Source organism: Ahaetulla prasina, chromosome 5 (genome assembly GCF_028640845.1).
Source record: "Ahaetulla prasina isolate Xishuangbanna chromosome 5, ASM2864084v1, whole genome shotgun sequence".
NCBI classification, from domain to species: domain Eukaryota; kingdom Metazoa; phylum Chordata; class Lepidosauria; order Squamata; family Colubridae; genus Ahaetulla; species Ahaetulla prasina.
In genome coordinates this window covers 77229808-77243280 of record NC_080543.1, presented here as the reverse complement: position 1 = coordinate 77243280, position 13473 = coordinate 77229808, and the positions used below count along the sequence as shown (strand labels likewise).

Here is a 13473-nt window from a genome sequence, read left to right as displayed (position 1 = left end):
TCCCGGTCCAGGGAAAGCCACCTTCGACACGTCGGTCTGGTTCTGCAACGCTTGCGGAAACAACAACTCAATGCAAAGCTGGAGAAATGCGTCTTCTTCCGGACTTCCATAGAATTCCTCGGGCATATCATCTCGTCCGAGGGCATAGCCATGGACCCATGCAAAGTAGAAGCTTTGTGTAGCTCTGAAGCCCCTCGTCGGGTGAAGGATGTTCAGCGCCTGCTGGGCTTCGCCAACTACTACCGGACCTTCATCCCGGGCTTCGCCATACTGACGGCTCCACTTACCCAGCTCCTCAGGAAGAAGGTTGCGTTCCGGTGGGGTCCCCCGCAGCAAGAAGCATTCACAGCCCTCAAGAAAGCCTTCATCACAGAACCCGTCCTGAGGCATCCCGACCCGCTCCGGCCTTTGTGGTGGAAACGGACACGTCCAATGTGGCTCTGGGAGCGGTGCTGCTACAGGCTCCAACGAATGGCGGCACACTTTTTCCCTGCGCTTACTACTCCCGGAAACTCAATCCTTCCGAGCGCAACTACACCATCTGGGAAAAAGAGTTGCTGGCTATCAAGGCTGCATTCGAGGCTTGGCGACACCATCTGGAGGGGGCCCGATATCAGGTGGCGGTCCAAACAGACCATTGGAATCTCGAGCACCTCACCACAGCTCGGAAGTTGAACCAGCGGCAGATCCGGTGGTCGTTGTTTTTTGCCTGGTTCAACTTCCGCGTGACCTACATTCCCAGCGGTCACAACCGGAGGGCGGATGCCCTGTCCCGCAAGCCAGAGTACCTCTGCGCCAAGGACCCCCTTCCTCCATGGACAGTGCTGCCGGCAGAAGCCTTGGCCGCAGCACGGGAACCAGTGGACTTGCGGGCCCAGGTGCGAGAGGCGCAGCGCCAGGACGCCTGGTCGCAGCAAAGGAGAGCGGAGGTGGGCCCCGCGTCTCCTTGGACCTTGGAGGAGGACTTACTCAAGTTTCGGGGGCGATTATATGTGCCCACAGGACCACTCCGAGCCCTCGTCATGACCCAGTGCCACGATAACCCTGCAGCAGGGCATTTTGGGTTCTTCAAGACCCTCCACCTGGTGACACGGACCTTTTGGTGGCCCCGAGTGCAGCATGATGTACATGCCTACGTGACATCCTGCGTACCGTGCTGGCAAGCCAAGGCCGCCACGGGGGCCCCTCCCGGGCTCCTCCAGCCCTTGCCGACACCCGACCGACCCTGGGGGGCGATCTCCATGGACTTCCTGACGGACCTGCCGCCATCCTCTGGGTTCACCATGGTGCTGGTGGTGGTGGACATGCTCACCAAGATGGCACACTTCATCCCATGCCGCGGACTGCCCACAGCCACAAAAACGGCCCATCTCTTTCTGCAGCACATCTTCCGCCTCCATGGTCTACCGGACAGGGTGGTTTCGGACCGCGGAGTTCAGTTCACAGCTCGCTTCTGGAAGAGCCTGATGGCCGCGTTGGAGGTGCAGGTGTGTCTGTCGTCATCGCACCATCCGGAGACCGACGGGGGTACAGAGAAGGTCATCGGTATCCTGGAACAGTATCTCCGTTGCTTCATCAACCAGCAACAGGACAACTGGGCCGATTACCTGTCCCTGGCGGAGTTTGCTTTTAACAACTCTCAGCACACCTCTACTCAGATGACCCCGTTCTTTGCCAATGTGGGGTACCATCCGCGGCTCTTCCCTCTGGCACCACCGGATTCTCCTGTTCCCGAAACGCAGACCTTCCTGACGGAATTGCATGCGGTCCAACAGTTGGTATGTCAGCAGCTGGATCGGGCAAAGGAGGACTACAAATGATCCGCCGACCGCTCCCGATGGGCAACGCCCCCGCTGGCAGTTGGAGACCGGGTGTGGCTCTCCACCAAACACCTCCCGTCCGACCGCCCGGTAAAGAAGTTGGACCACCGATTCATCGGCCTGTTCCCTGTCGAGGCAGTCATCAACCCGGTAGCCTACCGACTGACCCTGCCACGATCCATGCGGATCCACCCCGTCTTTCACCGGTCCCTTCTGGTTCCTGAGACCACACCGAGTCCCCTTCGGTGCCCAACAGCACCCGTCACTGTCGCCGAGGACGGGTCGGAGGAATACGAAGTCCACAGCGTACGAGACTCCCGCTGGCTGAAGGGTCGTTTCCAATATTTGATCGCGTGGAAGGGATACGGGACTGATTTCTCCTGGGTAGATGCCTCCGACGTTCATGCCCCTGACCTGGTGCAGGCCTTCCATGAGCAGAACCCAGCCCAACCGCATCCCGATCGTCAGCCCCGGGGGAAGGGCCCTGCGGTGAGGGATAGTGTTGTGACCCAGGTTCCTGGACCTGGACTCCTGGACTCGGATGATTCAGAAAATGAGGGAGAAGACCTGGCAAGCCCTGCTTCTCTTGAGCCCTCTCCCTCCCTGGCACCCACTCAAAGGGAGGAGGAAGGGCCGTCAAGGCCTGATTCTCTTGAGCCTTCTTCTGATTTGGCAATGCCCCAAGAACAGTTTTGGAGTGATGCAAGACTGCGCAGACGTGACTGGCGCGCGCAGCAGAAGCAGCATTGGGATAAGGCCAAGGAATGATGGTCATGCAGTGACATCTGCAGAGACTATAAATAGGAGGCGGGACTTCCTGGTTTTTTGTCTTGGACAAAGCAATGAATTTGCGCGGGCAAACTGTATCAATGGAGGGAAGAATATATTCGTGAGTAATTCTGGCCTTATCTATAATTTCCTCGTTATCTCCAGAAACTTGGCAGGCCCGTGGGTAGACGTGGCCAGGACATTATCTATGTAAATAAATTAGAAAAGAAGGCCTCTGACTGACTCTTTGCTGGGAGTATTGGGTCGTGATGAGTCGGACATGACTTCGCAACTAACAACAACCACCAGTACCCACCTCCACCTTGCTGGCATCAATTATATTGCTTAATTGCTTATATCATTGTGGAACATTACGCACATAAAAAGATCCATAATTTGCCAGCCCAATCAACAAAGATACAGAGACAAAATAAGAACTAGGATTGGTTGCTTGGCTTCACTTCTTAATCAGACTATATATTCAACTACCTCTGTTGAACTAGAAAGAAGCCAATCAGGGAAGCCAATCTTAAGTAACCAAGCAGCCAAGATATTAGACAGCAGGAGTTATATACTTACTGTATTTTTTGGAGTATAAAACGCACCTTTCCTCTCCCCCAAAAAAGGGTGAAAATCTGGGTGCGTCTTATGCTCCAAATGTAGCCCTGCCCAGCTTCTCAAATGGAGGTTTTAGAAGCTGAAAAAAGCATCAGAAACGGAGCTTAGAAAAAAAGCATCAGAAACGGAGTTTAGAAAAAAAGCCCCAAATGGAGCTTCAGAAAAGAAGCTCCCAAACAGAGCTTCAGAGGGTTTTTTTCTGAAGCTCTGTTTTGGAGACTTTCAGAGGCAGAAAAAAGTTTTTTCTGAAACAAAGTTTCAGAAGCAGAAAAAAAAAAGCAAAATAAAAGCAAGGCACAGAGCTCACAACCAAGGAACCTTTTGCTAAAATTCACCTCTGGGAACAGCTGATTGGGGGTATTCCAGAAGGCCAATCCACCTGCCAATCAGCTTTTTTCTTATTTTCCGCCCCAAAAGCTAAGGTGCGTCTTATACTCTGGTGCGTCTTATACTCTGAAAAATATGGTAATTCAAATTCCATTGGGTCCTAAAGAAAAGGAATGGGGTTTTTTGCATAGGATTCCACATGTTGGAAATAATTTTGTACCATCCTTAGGAAAGTGCCAGACAGCGGCATCTTCCCAATTTGGCCAGAACTGGATGAAAATGAGTACCTCACCCTCTGATATTCTGCCCCTTCTTCAACACTGCAGGCAGCAAACAATGACTAGAGTCTTATTCTAACCCTTGTCAGTTTTAGTTAAGGATTGTATCTTTAATTTTGACAGGCCTTAATTTAAGGAAAATCTATCCTGTTAAAAATCATAAGTAACAGAAATAAGCCCACCATTCTTTCTCCAGCTAGGATTTATCCTGTAGTAGGGTGGTTCCAAATAGAAAGTGTCTTAATATGTTTATTCTTACCAGGTAGATGCTGTAGTTTTTTAAATACTTTATACAAATCCTCTAGACATTCAATACCAAATTCAATATCAAAGAAACCACAGCTCATGCTATTAAATGGTAGGATTTGAATAAAATAAGTATATTCTTTAATACTCTTAAAATGTCAGTTCGAAAAATCTAGATGTGTGGCACCAAACGCATAAACAGCAGCTCACCAAAAGTAAGAAGCTTTGTTTTAAGTGACTCCATGTTTTGCAAAACTCGGTGGAACTAGTTTCCATAACAAAGTATTGGCAGTCATTTTTTATCAGTTTCCATGACTGACCACTCCACCTTAGGAAACTGAATGCTCCATAGAATCACAAGTGATACGAGCTAAGAATATATAGAAAGTCTGCTATTTCTGAGAAGCAAACATCAAAATTATCTAAAATATTATGTGAAAAATAAGATTCTTGCAGATCTTATAAATTTCTTTAATCTATTAGCCGAGTTCACCAAGTTAACTTCCAGTGAATTAAAAAATAATACTCTTTATTTTTATAGTACACAATTATGCAGGAAATGTGTGAACTTGCACAAATGTTTAAAATTAAATATAATTTAAACTGAAAGTTTATAGTATGTTTAATTTTTCAATGAATACAAGAACTCTATCGCCATCTAGTGAAAAGGTAAATAATTATTATACTCCTATCAAATTACCATTTTGAGATTTCCTGTTAAAACAATATATACAATATACATTGACTATTTATGATTGATATATATTATCAAATTATTACAAATTATTACAAACCAGGGCTGAAACAAAAACCTATTATTTTTTATTTTTACAGCAGAAAACACTTCAACAAACAGGAAAGAAAGAATAAAGCTCAGCATTAAGCTCAGAAAAATGTCCTAGTGGCAGTGATAATATATTATATAACAATTATAATTAATTAATAATTAAACATATTTAAATACGCTGGTTTCACTAGGTCTATTAAGCTATAATTTTCTACAAAATTATATGTCAGTTAGTTTACATATGCTTTCTAAAGCAAGTCAAGGTTGAACTGATACTTCCTTTCAAATATCTACACAGGTCCCATCCTTACCAATAATACATTTGTGAACACTGTTTATCCTAGTCAGGCTCGATCTGAGAAATAAGATTTTCTTCTTATATCTACTTCCTATGGCTAAAATGTCATTTATGAAAATACCTATTAGCATTCTTGAACCAAATGATGTGCCATGGTTAGAAATAAGTTCAATGCACAGAAATCAATCATTTAAATGTTCCAAATATACAAATTCAAAAAAGTTTCCATTTTGGTCTGAAAATCTTGAGCTAAAATATGACTAACGTTAATCAGATCTACTATAAATATTATAAACAAGATATTTTTAAAAAAAGGAATTACCAGTTGGTTTTTATAGTACAGAAGCTGTTACTCTTAAGTAAGACAATGCTTGATTAGCATTTTGTATTCAGAAAAGAAATTTATCTACTCCCTCTATAAAAATATATCACATCATATGTTCTGATGGAAGAGACCACTGAATAGTTAAAAGTCCCTATTTCTAAAGAAGTTACTTTGAGTCTGCCGTAGAATATTTCTGGAAGACTGAAATGTTCTGATACTACTTTCTCCTTTTGTTAAGTCCTGATGTCAAATTTGTGTCTCTTAATTTTTTTAATGAAAAATTTGTTTCAATAATGATTTCATGCTCCTGTCCTCCCCAGCATCCCAACCACCTTTGAACTGCCTGCTTTGTTTTAATTACATAAAAACAAGTTGATTGAAGATAGAGTTATCATATTGGATGAAGAAAGCTAAACCCTCTCCTAGCCCATGTTCCTAGTCAAGCAAACAAAAAACAAAACATAAGTCCATAGGGAGTCAGAATTCCATATTCTTTTCTGGGAGGATTAGTACCTACTTAATCATGTGACAGTCAGAACCGTGATGGCAAACCTGTGGCATGCAGAGCCATATCGGTGGGCACGCAAGCATTGCCCTAGTTCAGCTCCAGCACGCGCCAGCTGATTTTCGGGCCTTTTGGGCCCACCGGAAGTCCTCGGAGAGCCTCGGGGGGGGGGAAGCCGTTTTCACCCTCCCCCAGCTTCTAGAAAGGCTCTAGAGCTTAGGGAGGGTGAAAAATGGGCCTACCGGGCCCACGGTGCCATCATTTGCCAAAAGTGGAGTGAGCAGAGTGGGGTCGCGTGCGCATGCGCGGGGCACATTGAATTATAGGTGTGGGCACATGCACAAGCAACCCTCCTGCGCTTCCTCTGCTTTTGCCACTAACGGCAAAAAGGTTCACCATCACTGGTCTAGAAAATGCCATGGCCATAGAGAAATTTTAAGGCTGTTCTTCTTAACCACAATCTTTGCTCTAGTCCTAATGTATCTAGGCTAATGGTATGCCATATCAGATAACAGCAAATGTCATTTGTTAATTATATAATATACTGGTGAAATACTTTCTTTTTCATTCAGAATTTCACATTAAACAGCTTCACTGGTCAAGCCCATTCTTAAACTAAACAGCAATATTATTTGCTAGTCTTAATATCAGATAAGTAGCAATTTATACCCTGTCTCCCCCAAAATAAGGCATCCCCTGATAATAAGTCCAACCAGGCTATTGAGTGCATGTAAATAAGGCCAAGCGCTTATTTCAGGGTTCAAAAAATATAAGACAGGGTCTTATTTTCGGGGAAACACAGTATTTATGTCACATATTCTCAGGAAGAAATCCTTCTGCAACAAATTTTGTCTAATTTCTTAATTTACAGAATTTTAAAATTAATTCAAATTAATTGAATTGATAAAAAACATTTTCAAATCAATATTACTTAATATTTGGAGGCCTGAAATCAGTTTTGTTGCTCACAGTGCTACAACCCTGCCAGCCTTTAGGGAGGCCTTGAAGATCTCATTCTTCCCAAAAGTACTAGAACAATATGTTTATATGAGCTCATGTTATTTGTCTCTGGTGCTCTATATTTTATTTATTTTTCTTTTATCATAGTTTATTCATTTTTAATGGTTGCTCAAATGTGTTTGGTGAGTGGGAAACTCTAATAACCGAAGTGGGGAGGGAAAGAGAAAGAGTAATAAATAAATTTACCATCCTATCTACCACCACTCACGAAATAATGACAGTACTGATCATTGCTGACTTACCTCTCTGCCTTTGAAAGTCACCAAAGCAGCAAGGGGTTTTGCATAAAATCTACTGTAGGAAAATCCCAGGCATCCATACATACTATTAGCTGTAAGCTTCAGAGCCTTCTGCCTAATATCATACTGAAAAAACAAACAAGTATAATCAGTTAAAAATTATTTTGTCCTTTTAACTGGTTAAACTAATTAGCAAGCTAATAAGGAAGAACATCCCAGAGAATATAGAACCATATTTTAAAATTTTTAAATGTCATTTTCATCCTGTTTTTACACATTTGGCATTCAAGAAAATCAGCAGCAATTTAATAAAACAGAACAATATTTAAACCATAGTAGGTAACTTTTACTGTCTATTTTTCAGGATTTTTAAAAATATTCCTGGCCTAAGCAAGCTAGTTTTTTTAAGAGAAAAAATATGTACCACATATTTACTACATTTAGATTAGAGTCAAATACAACTCAATAGTTCTCAACTTACAACGATTCGTTTAATGACCATTCAAAGTTACAACAGCTCTGAAAAAAGTGACTTACGACCATCTTTTACATTTATGACCATTGCAGCATTCCCAAGGTCACATGATCAAAATTCAGATGCTTGGCAACTGACTCATATTTATGACTCATATCCCAAGGTCATATGATCACCTTTTGTGATTGTCAGCTGGATCTCCAGCATGGATTTCTACAGCGTGCTTGCTATCGGCTGCCATAGAAACGGGGAGGGGGGCTTGGGCATTTGGGATGGGGAAACAAGCTGGTGTGTAGCAGTCCTATGAGAACTGGAAGGGAGGTTTGTACTCATGAATTATGGCACTGCTGAGTGGAGTTGTTTATACTCTGTCAAGGCCAAGCGTCCTGAGACTTCAGATGAGAGAAATACCTGAAGAGGAGCCTTCCCACTTATACTGGATTCCCACTCATACTGGATATTGATTGTACTCTCAGTGCTGGATCCTGGGGGGAGGGATTTGGGATGACTTTCAATGTGTAATCTTCACACATTTTGAATCAGATCTTGCCTTGCTTTCGCTGCTATCATTTCAAACTTAGTAAAAGTACCTCTTCTCTAATTCAGTGGAGTTGGGGGTTTTCTTTCTTGAATTTTGAGGGAAGGCATGTCTGACAAACAGAAGGTTACTAACGTAATAACTGCAGTGATTCACTTAACAACTGTGGCAAGAAAGAGATTGGGGCAAAATTCACTTAACAAAATGTCTCACTTAGCAACAAAAAGTTTGGACTCAATTGTGTTGTAAGTCAAGAACTACCTGTTTATTGCTATTTAAGAAGGCCTCTATCAGCTTTTATTTTTTTGTTTGCTTGTTTTTCTCTGTATCTCACACTAAATAGCAAGCATTTCACTGCCAATGAGGATATATAATTAATGTTCCCTGATCCAATTTTTATGGTGTTTTGGAGGGCAGGAGTAAATTTGCTCCAGTATTGATAATATATTACATTTCTCCCAATCTGGTCTTTAGACAATTTTTACACTCATCCCTGTGGACATTCCAAATAGCTGCATATTGTAAACTAGGCAATAAACCATTCAGAATGAGAAACAAGGACTCTCACTTCATACTTCATCAACCATTCTTCTCCTCTTGCCAGCTATTGTTGGTTTTTCTTCCTTTGTCTGTCAATTGTATATGCCATTATGTCATCACTGTACATTCTGGGGAAATCTTCTTTCTTAAACTTTTTTAAAACTCTATGTTCCTTGTTCTGTAAATCCTATCCTGAACCAAATCAAATCTTCTTTCATTAAGAGTGAGGATGTCTTTTTCTACAGCTATGTACTTAAAGAGAGATTTGAAATGGTATAAAATGGAGGACTTGAAAAGTAATCAAAATATAAACCTAAATTCTCAACAACTGATTTTATTGACATTATAATGGATACTTTTTTGCTTCTTTTAATATTGTTATTTATCCTGGGATAGAATTTAATATTATATTAAACCAAATATTCCCAGTTTGCATTCAAAGCAAGCATTCAAAAAAGTTGGAAAATGACATTAGCTGAGGTTTATACCTGTAAGTAAAGGTCAGGATGCAAGTCTGGGTGTTTCATCAGCTGTTTCACTTGATGCCTTCGCTCAACAAGCTTCTTAATCTCTTTAGGCAAGATCCCCATTTCTAGAGATGAATCAGGTAATTCAGGAATTTCTTGTTGTTCACCATCCTGTGAAATAATAAGTTTGACATATAAATATTATCAAAATACTTTAAATCTCACAACTTTTCTTGGATAAAGAGCATTTGTAAGAATAAAAATCAAAGTTAATGTCAACAATGCACTATACTGAAAGGGACAAGATAAGATAAAGTAAAAAAGTATATTGGAGTTGCAATTAATCTTTTTCAGTACGGCCAGCATGGAAGACCATTCCAAAATGTCAAATTCCATCACAAGCACAAAATCCAGAAGCATTTTCCAAATAAAAATAAAATTAGATATATTCTTTTCTTTGAATGAAGCTATCAATTTAACCATCTTTACTTTTTTTGTGTAAAATAATATATATTTCTGCTTGCACTTATTAATCTTTATATCATTTATATTAGCAAAATTCACTATACTCTTTTAACCTTAAAGGGGAAAAACTTTTTACATTCATTTTAAAACTCTAAACTTTTCTTTAAAAATATTTGTAAAATCAATTAATTCTAATACACCTTTTTTTAACTTCTTCTTAACATACTTTCAATTATACTTTCAATAATATTTTACAAGCTTTAGTAATTACTCAAGCATTATGTATATTTTTTATTTTGGTTTTATCAATTAGATAAATCAATATTAGAACCTACTGATTCTAAATCAGTATTAGAACCTACTGGTTAGGTTCATTGTTATAGAAATGACTAGTATATATTATTGTATAGAAGTAAAAAGTTGAGGCTGTAATGTTTATTTTCTTCTACTATGCTAAAAAGAGTTGGAAGTCAATACCTTTTTTCTTTTTTCCCTTCTACCTCACATTCTCTTTTTCCCTTTTCTCCTACCCTAGTTTCCTGTTATTTTCATTTTTCTTTATATTTTATATCCTGATAAACTAATAAAATTTTTAATACCAAATTGTCAAAAGTGTTTTCCACATCAAGAAAAATGGCCACTTCTGTAGGGGTTTTTAACCCTTGTCAACAGCAGAATATATCTAATATTGTATCTCATTCATTTTTGAAATACATATGGTCTGGGCAAAATGTATCATTTTTATTAAAAAGTCATTTATTCTCTTTGAGCGTTTTGCATTAAAGACCTTACAATGTAAGTTTGCTAAAGAAATACTTCTTTTGATTATTTGGGAGAGTCATTTTTTTCTAAATCAACATAAATCCATTTCTCTGGGGAGTTTTTCATGCTTCTGAATTACATTCATTACCTGATTTAAAAGTTTAGCCAAAATTTCTTGAAATGTCCTATAATATATTCCAGATATATTCCATAAGATCCTGGCATTTAATTAAATTTCAGGTTTTAATTGACTGTTTTTCTCATTTGCAATTGTAGATTAATTGAAATGCCTGCATATTAGTAGCTCGGGTTGATAGGTTATGTTGTTGGTTTGAGCTCTGAGCTTGGCAATTTGGTTACAAGCGTTTTGTCCTCATTCAAGGAGACATCTTCAGTGCGCTTTGGATTGCGCTTGTCTGGGGGAGCACTGGCCTTTAAATACTTTTCTGAATCCTGGTCCGATTTCAGGTTGTGTGATTGGCTGGCTGTAGTTGTTGAGTCATATTCCTTGGTTTTAAGTAACATCTAAGTGATGCAAATTAGTGTTGCTGTTGTTGTTTGGATAACTTCTGATGATGTCATGGTCTGGTTTCAGGTTGATTTCATCAGCTGCCTGTGATGTGGTCTGATTTTTTGTGATCTGTTATTACTTTGTTTGTAGCATGGCTGTTAGTTGGTCTTTTAATGTTGCCTTTGGGATCATGCTGTTCTTTCATTCTATGTGGTTGGTAGATTGGGTTGATGTCAATATGTCTGTTTATTGATTTATTGGTGGAAAGCCAGGCTTCCCGGAATTCCCTTTCTCTCCTTGACTTCGCCTGAGTTACAATTGTGATCTCGGTTAGGTTGAATCTGTGTCCTTTTGAGTCTTCATTTTTTTTATTTACATTTATATCCCGCCCTTCTCCGAAGACTCAGGGCGGCTTACAATGTGTAAGGCAATAGTCTCATTCTATTTGTATATTTACAAAGTCAACTTATTGCGGCCCCAACAATCTGGGTCCTCATTTTACCTACCTTATAAAGGATGGAAGGCTGAGTCAACCTTGGGCCTGGTGGGATTCGAGCCTGCAGTAATTGCAGGCTGCTGTATTTTAATAACAGGCTATCTTACAGCCTGAGCCACCACGGCCCCTTCATGGACGGACATGAGGGATAGATGTCTCTTGATGGCCAGGAATTGTATTGTAGATTTAAAAATTGTAGGAATTGTAGATTAAAAAATTATTTTAATTGTTCTGTATTTTTAAAGCATTTTTCAATCTTTTCCAGATCAATTGTTCGTTAACCATAAAATCTGTAATAGTAACTCGCAAATTGCTACTTCTCTTGTATTCAAAAACAGATTTGGTACCATGTCAAAGAGATGCAATTGTTATTTTTTCTCCTTACAAAACTTTTTCCTCTTTTTTTTCCTCCTCTTTCACCCCACCTACCCTCTTCCCTTCCACTAATAGCAGCAATGGAACCTGAACTTTTATTGTCTCATTACTGTTCAGCTTTTCACATTTTAAAGGATTTTTTTTAAAAGTCAACTGAGCAAGGGAAGAAGAGGAAGAAGGAGAAGGAGAAGGAGCTGCATTTTGTCCAGAGCCCTGGAAAAAAATCCGAAATGTATGCTTTGGTGCCAGTGCTCAGAATATTCAAAACAGCTATTTCAAGCTTATAACATTTGTAGTTCCGGACATTTTAGCACAGGACTATTATGTGCAAATTCAATACACTGTTAATAAAGTAGCCTTACCTAAATAAATTATGTTACTAATAATCAAAATATTTTCTATAAATATGTCCTTAATCTATAAATTTTCAGATTATTTTTACAGCTGAATGCATTAAGATTAACTCTTTGTGACTGACAGTGATTAAGTTGTTTATTCACAGAAATCAAGCTAATTTTAAAATTAAAAAAGTCATAATGAGTGTAGGATTACCCACAGAAAAAATTATCACTTTACCATACCAAAACAAGAAAGTGAAAGAAAAATAGGAGAGAAAAGAAAAATGAAAGGAAGATTTAATGAACGGAATAAACGCAACTGTTTCTAAAGAACCTAGGAAATTTGTGGAAAAAATGTTTAAAAATAAAGTTATCAGAGAAAATATTACTGAAGAAAAACTGAAACAGGCTAAAGGAAAGTGGGCAATGTGCGGGAAATTGAAAGAAAATTAGAGAAGTGAAAATACAAGTGAAAATACAGGAGAAAGATCAATATAGAATATCAATATAGAATATAAAGATGAATATTTAAAAGAAGAAAAAGAATATTTTAATAATTATTAGTACCATACACAATTATAAAGATCAATACAGTCTCAATCTCATTCTTGATCTCATATCATTTATTTTACCATCACTAATTAAAATATATTAAGCACACACCTCTGTCTTTTTGTGCACGCTGAAAGACATTCTGTGAACTGTTGTAAAACAGATGTTAAACTCTTGGATAATTGAAGGGTATAAACTATTGAAGTCAAGAAGCAAAATGAACTTGTCATAGAAACCTGAAACAAAAGACAAATTTCTATTATAATATGTAACTCTACAGAAATGTCCAATGATAAAATTTTTTCCTATACCCTGCTCTTTTATTATTTATTATCATAATTTTATTATGATTCTTCAAAGCATGGGTGTTCAGTCTTTTGACTTGCCTAAACTGCATTGAGTGAAGAGGAATTCTTCACATGTATGATTTTAGGCCACATATACTAATTATCTAGGCTTCATGCAGCCCCTGGGCCACAAGTTGGATACACCTGATTTAAAGTGGGGGAAAAAATAGGTAAAGAAGACTTTATCTACACACCCAGCAACAGGAACAGTTAAAATAATCCATTTTCAATGGTTGCACACTAACCCCTACATGTGTATCAACAAAAGTGCCAATTCACTATTTGTGTTTCACTATTTGAAAGATTGTAATATCCATCTCAAAAATATAGCTTTCAGGTTCTTCAGAATGGCACCAAATGTGAAATGTAAGAATGA

The 13473-nt window shown here is 39.3% G+C and overlaps 1 protein-coding gene across 5 annotated transcripts in view; it reads right to left on the bottom strand.

Annotated features, from left to right (window-relative positions):
* POLA1 (DNA polymerase alpha 1, catalytic subunit) overlaps positions 1–13473 on the bottom strand; it is a 606439-nt gene that overhangs the window by 494345 nt on the left and 98621 nt on the right. For all 5 annotated transcript variants that reach the window (XM_058186076.1, XM_058186077.1, XM_058186080.1 and 2 more), the window contains 3 exons: positions 12862–12986; positions 9273–9422; positions 7235–7357 (listed from right to left, as the gene is read on the bottom strand). In XM_058186076.1, coding sequence (XP_058042059.1) covers positions 7235–7357; positions 9273–9422; positions 12862–12986 — 398 coding nt within the window. The remainder of the gene's footprint in view (positions 1–7234; positions 7358–9272; positions 9423–12861; positions 12987–13473) is intronic.